General features: G+C 39.6%; 2 protein-coding genes across 2 annotated transcripts; both read right to left on the bottom strand.

The window, feature by feature from the left end:
• Window positions 1-1,224: 1,224 nt before the first annotated feature.
• Window positions 1,225-2,209, bottom strand: LOC148851736 (uncharacterized). The gene has a single exon (XM_088947406.1). It carries the CDS (start codon window positions 2,052-2,054, stop codon window positions 1,461-1,463), a length of 594 nt encoding a protein of 197 aa, XP_088803532.1. The 5' UTR covers window positions 2,055-2,209; the 3' UTR covers window positions 1,225-1,460.
• A 2,491-nt stretch (window positions 2,210-4,700) lies between these two features.
• Window positions 4,701-5,656, bottom strand: LOC148851735 (uncharacterized). Its single transcript, XM_088947427.1, has one exon. The coding sequence runs from the start codon at window positions 5,568-5,570 to the stop codon at window positions 4,935-4,937; it is 636 nt and encodes a 211-aa protein (XP_088803553.1). The 5' UTR covers window positions 5,571-5,656; the 3' UTR covers window positions 4,701-4,934.
• Window positions 5,657-7,669: the final 2,013 nt, after the last annotated feature.

The following is a 7,669-nucleotide window of genomic DNA, read 5'->3' as shown; positions in this document are numbered from 1 at the left end:
AAAAGAACCTAAATAGGATGTGGCAATATGGCTACAGGGGCCAAATTGTTAACCAATTGCACAAGCATCAGTCCATCACAAATGATGTTAATGCAGCTAACTGGAGGAGGAGACTTAACTTGAATAGGCAAGCAGACCACTATCACAATATATGTGGTTATTAATGCACGCTGTGTAACTCTACTTCATCAACTATGGTTTGGATGTAATCAGCCATCATTTGTAATCCCATTGACAATGGTCCAAGTCCAAATTTACCCTATCAATTATGGTTTCAGAGATGAAAGCGGAAGGTCTAAAATGGTAAAACAAATTGTTATATTAGAGGTTCCATTGGTGAAAATGGTGGTCAAAAAAAAAAAAAATGGTGGCATGAACAGAATAAGACCACCATTTTCAACGATGGAACCTCTAATATAATAATAGAGTAAGGTTCAAAATATTGATACGTCTGATACACCACTACTGACATATTGGGTAGCATTGATAGTTTTTATTTTTTAATTTTTATGAATCTGGTTCAGAAGGACCGGTTTAATGTCCATCCACCCTCTGAACCGGTCGAGACTCTAAAACACCCCCTGTAGGGCATATCGGGAAACCCCCGATATGATATATATTGGCCCATATGTATCAATACTTTAAACTTTACATGAGAGAAGCTAGTTTGACTAATTTGCTAGGCAAAGAATACGGTTGGCTTCGACAGACAGACTCCACTTCGTACATACCCACCCGAGGGTGCGACTTAGGTGGATTAGGCCAGGTTTAGGGCCAAACCCTGCCCAAGCCTAAGAGATAAAGCTTGGGGCCTGGCATAACCTGAAGTCAAAGCTCAAGTTTCCCAACCCATTCTAAACCGTATGAGTTTTGGCATTGTTGGACTTGGTAGCGCCTCAATTGAAAGCCCAATCTGGAGTTTAGGTCAATTCTAGACCTGCCTGGAGATCAAGAATCATAGCCAACTTATGCAAATACCTGGGCTGGGCTAGGTTGGAGAAGGGTTGGATTTGGCCCATTTAAGTTACAAAGACAACTGCTGCTGCCTGCTGGTAGCCTGCTATAGCCAGTTCCACCACCTACTTAAGTGGTCCGAATAAGTTGAGTGATCTTAGATCAGACCAGGCTTAAGACTGGGCTAATAGAAACGTTTATGCTGAGGCTGGGCCCACTTGCTACAGAATTGAGAAATAACAGTCTCTTGGATCACATATTCTAATTCAATTCATCACATAAGCCATGGTCACCTTTTATTTTATTCATGTTAATTACATCTTAACATCCACCATAAATGTTACATACGCGGTACATAATACGCATATTGCTTAGACATGGTTGGTCTTTTATTCATTCCACGCATACAATGCACACAACACACGCACACAGAGAGAGAGAGAGAGAGAGAGAGAGGAGGTTCCTATTTAGTGGCTTATGACCATGCGGATGTGGGACGTGAATGTCTACGGGCTATGGCCAACTCCACCACCGTATCCGGATCCAGAACCTGAACCACCACCACCTCCACCTCCACCTCCACCTCCACCACCTCCACCACTGGCATAGCCTCCACCATTGGCACCTCCTGCTCCATATCCTGAGCCGCTACCAGAACCGTATCCGGAACCACTCCCATGTCCATTACCAGATCCTCCTCCACCTCCACCTCCATTTCCACCTCCACCACTTGCATATGAACCTCCACCTACGGCTCCTCCAGCACCATACCCTGAACCACTTCCACCTCCGGAACCATAACCACTGCCATTCCCAGACCCTCCACCACCTCCACCTCCGCCTCCGCCTCCACCTCCACCACCTCCGCCACTTGCATATCCTTTCCCTTTTGCCCCACCGTAACCAATGCCCTCCCCTGAACCATATCCCTCTCCGTAACCTGAGCCATATCCGGACCCAGTTCCTGTACCTCCACCACCTCCTCCACCACTACCTCCCCCTCCTCCTCCACCAACGGCAAGCAAGGATCTAGCAGCGGAGGAGAGTCCAACACAAAGTAAAACCAAGAATGCAACAGAAACCAACTTCGAGTTCACCATTTTCTGCTCAATCAATCAATGAATTAATGTTTGATCGATTTGAGAATGTAGTGTGATAAGTCCCATGCAAACACTACGTATTTATAGCGATCCTAGTAGAGTTAACGCGGGCTATTGCACATAGACTGAGTAAACCATTGTTTGTGCTTGGAGATGAATCTCCATGCATTTTGACCTAACTCGCATATCCAGTAGGGGAAGAAATTTCTTTCTTTTTTGACTTTTGGAACCAAACAAGACTCCACTTGCTACCGCTTGACTCTTCAGAAAGGAAAGTCACTAAAATCATAAGCCCATGTAGGGAGGACTCGCCTGATATTAATAATTTTCCATCGTTGGCCTAACTACTTTTTCTTTCCGCTTTTTGGCTTATGTCTTGCGAGCTGCTTCTTAGCTCGGGTCTGAACTGGGCCTAACTCATTGACACATTAAGTCCATCACTCCATCAGCTCCTTTTTTTGACTTTCTGGGCCAAAAGGACATCCCTACGCTACGGAGAAGAAGCGCAAAAATACCAGAGTACCGTGTAAGACTAAATTCTACTGATGAAAAAGCTTGCAACACTGATCCTAAAGATGGCAAATAACCAATATTTTAATGGAGGGATACATGCTCCAGTACAAGTAAAGAGTTCAACGTTCTTTGATCGATAATAGTTTTGTTACATACAGCATTTCCTCGTAACATTACATGTTCAAAACCCATCAAACTGTTGATGCTGATTTTGACAAATTGTTCATGGGTTTGGCTTTGAGGAACAATTGGCGTCAGTAGATGATGTATTTGCAGAAATAACATCATCTTGTTGAATAAAAATCGTTAAATAATCAAGACAAGTGCTAGAATGACCCCACGTGTTCTTGTACACAAATTAAACCCATACTTCATTAGGCTCAGATAATATTGCCCAAGACATAAGACATGGTATGGTTTGGTTCAACATCATGGGCTTGGGCTCTTGGACCAATTGGTCCAAGCCTAATGAAGAAGGTGGCCACTTGAAAATGTCTTTGTTAAGTAATTCATAAGGCTGTATTTGATTGCAATGCAAATAAATTTGTATTTATGCAAATACATGACAGTGCAAATGATTTGAGTGTAAATTCTCACTTATTTTTGTTTCAAACTTTAGCTTGTTTTGTTTGATTGCAGTACAAATGAAATAAATTAAGACATGAAACAAAATAAAGTAAAACCCAGAACAAAATTAAACGAGAATTTAGATTTTCTTCATTTATACTCCTATACATTTATACTAGTATAAATAAAATTGCACTGCAACCAAACACTGTCTAAACGGTGGAGGGTAATGCACTGCGAGCTCCTGTTATGCTGCAATGGAGTACCCACTGGGGGAGGGGGGTTGAAATGATTGAAAATGAAGATATTTGATGGTGGCCGAACCCTTTGATAACTGTGATCCATTATGTGCCAATAGCATTCTGGTTTTTGATATATGGTTCTTTTTCTTTTTCTTTTTTGATAACAATAGCATTCTAAAGGTTGATATTAGTAATGTTTCACTGACATCTAATGAGATTACTGTAACTAAATTCGATTATGACAAGTGAGCAGTGTTAGCACTTAGTAGAAAAGTAGTAAGGAATGTCGGTGTTTACTATACGGTTTAGACCATCAGACCAATATGAAATTCACAGTTTGGTTTGGTCTGGACATAAAAACAGTTTGATTCGGTTTTGGATTCTTTGAAAGTTATATAAAATAAACTTTCGAAACCGTATATTTGGTGATTAATGGAATTGACTATGGGTGTTCCTTATATCGTCTAAGTCACCAAACCAAACTGAACCGAACCAAACTGAAATTAATTGGCAGTCTAATCTGGTCTGGCCTTAAAAATGGTTTGTTTTGGTTTATAAATTTCTCATACCACAATTTTTTTTTTTGTTCGGTTTGACTAATTGAATTTCCGAAACAAGACCAAAACCGGTAAATTGAAGTATTAACAATAGACCCATCACATACACACAATATAAGTATTCATTTAACATTTAAAAATATTACATAACTCTTAATTATATAAGTATTTTATACATTGTTGTTGTTTATTTCAATATTTATCATGTAATTTCATGCGCAATGTGACTTGTTTATGTTACAATGTAAATGTAATTTATATGACTTTTAATAGGTGGCATTTATTAACAGTCGATCTGATATTTGAAGTTATTTGTTATTTATGCAGGAGTATATATTATTTGGGCATTCTAATTGGGTTAAACCCAATAGAATGGCTCAAACCATATTAGAAACTGGATAGTTTGGTCTGAAGTTTTCTTAACTCTAATTTTTTGCTTTGGTCTGATATCTTTTCTAAATTGAACAAAACCAGACCATGAACACCTGAAGGTATAATGCCACCTAGACTTAGGCAACACTAACAATATTGGCCATGCTATAGAAGAAAAGAAGCTTTATCCATAGATAGTTCTCATATGTGGTCAGTGATGCCTGATTTTCTTTCTTCTATAGAGTAGAAAGTTGAACGAAACAGCCTAAGGGCTTTATTTCCAAAAAAAAAAAAAACAAAAAATTAAACAAAGGACCTTTATTCATTCATAGAGTTGAACTTGAACTTGAACTTGAACCTATAACATAAACAATGATATCAAATATGCAGAGTAATAAAACTCAACTCTTCATTCATAGAGTCACCATAGTAACCTTTCTTCTGCTTTTATTCAAGTGAATTACAACTTAATACGCTTATTGAAGTGTTACATAAGCGCGCACATAATATGCTTATTGCTTAGACATAATGGACCTTTATTCATTCCACGCAGGCAAAGCACAATTACACACAACACGCAAGAGAAAGAGGGGTGGTTTTGTGACCATGTGGATGTGGGACGTGAATGTCTACGGTCTATGGCCAACTCCACCACCGTATCCGGATCCAGAACCTGAACCATAGCCAGAGCCAGAGCCACTGCCTGAACCACCACCACCACCACGTCCACCTCCACCTCCTCCACCACTGGCATAGCCTCCACCATTGGCACCTCCTGCTCCATATCCTGAGCCACTACCAGAACCGTATCCGGAACCACTTCCATTTCCATTACCAGATCCTCCTCCACCTCCACCTCCACTTCCACCTCCACCACCTCCACCACTTGCATATGAACCTCCACCTACGGCTTCTCCAGCACCATACCCAGAACCACTTCCACCTCCGGAACCATAACCACTGCCATTCCCAGACCCTCTACCACCTCCACCTCCGCCTCCGCCTCCACCTCCGCCTCCACCTCCGCCACTTGCATATCCTTTCCCTTTTGCCCCACCATAACCAATGCCCTTCCCTGAACCATATCCCTCTCCGTAACCTGAGCCATATCCGGACCCAGTTCCTGTACCTCCACCACCACCACCTCCTTCACCACTACCTCCCCCTCCTCCTCCACCAGCGGCAAGCAAGGACCTAGCAGCGGAGGAGAGTCCAACACAAAGTAAAACCAAGAATGCAACAGAAACCAACTTCGAGTTCACCATTTTCTGCTCAATCAATCAATGAATTAATGTTTGATCGATTTGAGAAAGTAGTGTGATAAGCCCCATGCAAACACTACATATTTATAGCGATCCTAGTAGAGTTAACAAGGGCTATTGCACATAGACTGAGTAAACCATTGTTTGTGCTTGGAGATGAATCTCCATGCATTTTGACCTAACTTGCATATCCAGTAGGGGAAGAAATTTCGATCTTTTTTGACTTTTGGAACCAAACAAGACTCCACTTGCTACCGCTTGACTCTTCAGAAAGGAAAGTCACTAAAATCATAAGCCCATGTGAATAGGACTCGCCTGATAATTTTCCATCGTTTGCCTAACTACCTTTTCTTTCCGCTTTTTGGCTTATGTCTTGCGAGCTGCTTCTCAGCTCGGGTCTGAACTGGGCCTAACTCATTGACACATTAAGTCCATCACCCCATCAGCTCTGTTTTTATGACTTTCTGGGCCAAAAGGACACCCCTACGCTACGGAGAAGAAGCGCAAAAATACCAGGGTACCGTGTAAGACTAAATTCTACTGATGAAAAAGCTTGTAACACTGATCCTAAAGATGGCAAATAACCAATATTTTAATGGAGAGATACATGCTCCAGTACAAGTAAATGTAGCAAAGAGTTCAACATTCTTTGATTGATTATAGTTTTGTTACATACAGCATTTCCTCTTGTAACATTACATGTATAAAGCCCATCAAACTGTTGATGCTGATTTTGACAAATTGTTCATGGGTTTGGCTTTGAGGAATAATTGGCGTCAGTAGATGGTATACTTGCAGAAATAACATCATCTTGTTGAATAAGAATCGTTAAATAATCAAGACAAGTGCTAGTATAACAGTAGTGGGCGCCACGGTGTGGCAGTGCTAGTATGACCCCGTGTTCTTGTACACAAATTAAACCCATACTTCATTAGCTTGGGCACTAGGACGAATTGGCCCAAGCCTAATGAAGAAGGTGGCCCCTTGAAAATGTCTTTGTTAAGTAATCCATAAGGTTGTGTTTGGTTGCAATGCAAATGAATTTGTATTAATGCAAAACTATGACAATGCAAATGATTTGAGTGTAAATTCTCACTTATTTTTGTTTTAAATTTTAGCTTGTTTTATTTGATTACAGTGCAAATAAAGTAAATTAAGACATGAAGCAAAATAAAGTAAAACCTAGAATAAAATTTTTTCATTTGTACTCCCATGCATTTTTACTAGTGCAAATAAAATTGTGTTGCAACCAAATACAGCCTAAACGGTGGAGGGTAATGCACAGTGAGCTCCTGTTATGCTGCAATGGAGTATCCATTGGGGGTGAATAAATTGAAAATGAAGAGATTTGATGGTGGCCGAACCCTTTGATAACTGTGATCCATTATGTGCCAATAGCATTCTGATTTTTAATATATGGTTCTTTTAATTTCTTTTTCTTTTTGATAACAATAGCATTCTAAAGGTTGATACTAGTAATGTTTCACTGACATCTAGTGAGATTACTGTAACTAAATTTGATTATGACAAGTGAGCATGTTGGTACTTGGTAGAGAAGTAGCAAGGATTATCGGTGTTTATTATACGGTTTAGACCATCAAACCAAATTGACCAAATTGAAATTTACAGTTTGGTTTGGCCTGGACATAAAATCAGTTTGATTCGGTTTTGGATTCTTTGAAAGTTACATAAAATAAACTCTCGGAACCATATATTTGGTGATTAATGGAATTGACTCTGGGTGTTCCTTATATTGTCTAAGTCACCATCCTGAAATTAATTGGTAGTCTGGTCTGGTCTGGCCTTAAAAATGGTTTGTTTTGGTATACAAATTTCTCAGACCATAATTTTTTTTTTTGTTCGGTTTAGCTATTTGAATTTCCGAAACAAGACCAAACCATAAACCGGTAAATTGAAGTATTAACAATAGACCCATCACATACACACAATATAAGTATTCATTTAACATTTAAACATATTACATAACTCTTAATTATATGAGTATTTCATATTGTTGTTGTTGATTTCAATTTTCATGTAATTTCATGTTCAATGACCTGTTTATGTTACATTGTAAATGTAATTTATATGATTTTTAATGG

The sequence above is a fragment of the Nelumbo lutea genome, chromosome 5 (genome assembly GCF_056320005.1).
Source record: "Nelumbo lutea isolate HS-2025 chromosome 5, American lotus-T2T, whole genome shotgun sequence".
NCBI lineage: Eukaryota > Viridiplantae > Streptophyta > Magnoliopsida > Proteales > Nelumbonaceae > Nelumbo > Nelumbo lutea.
The sequence above is the reverse complement of the archived record's forward strand: the minus strand, read 5'-3'. Positions and strand labels throughout refer to the sequence as shown.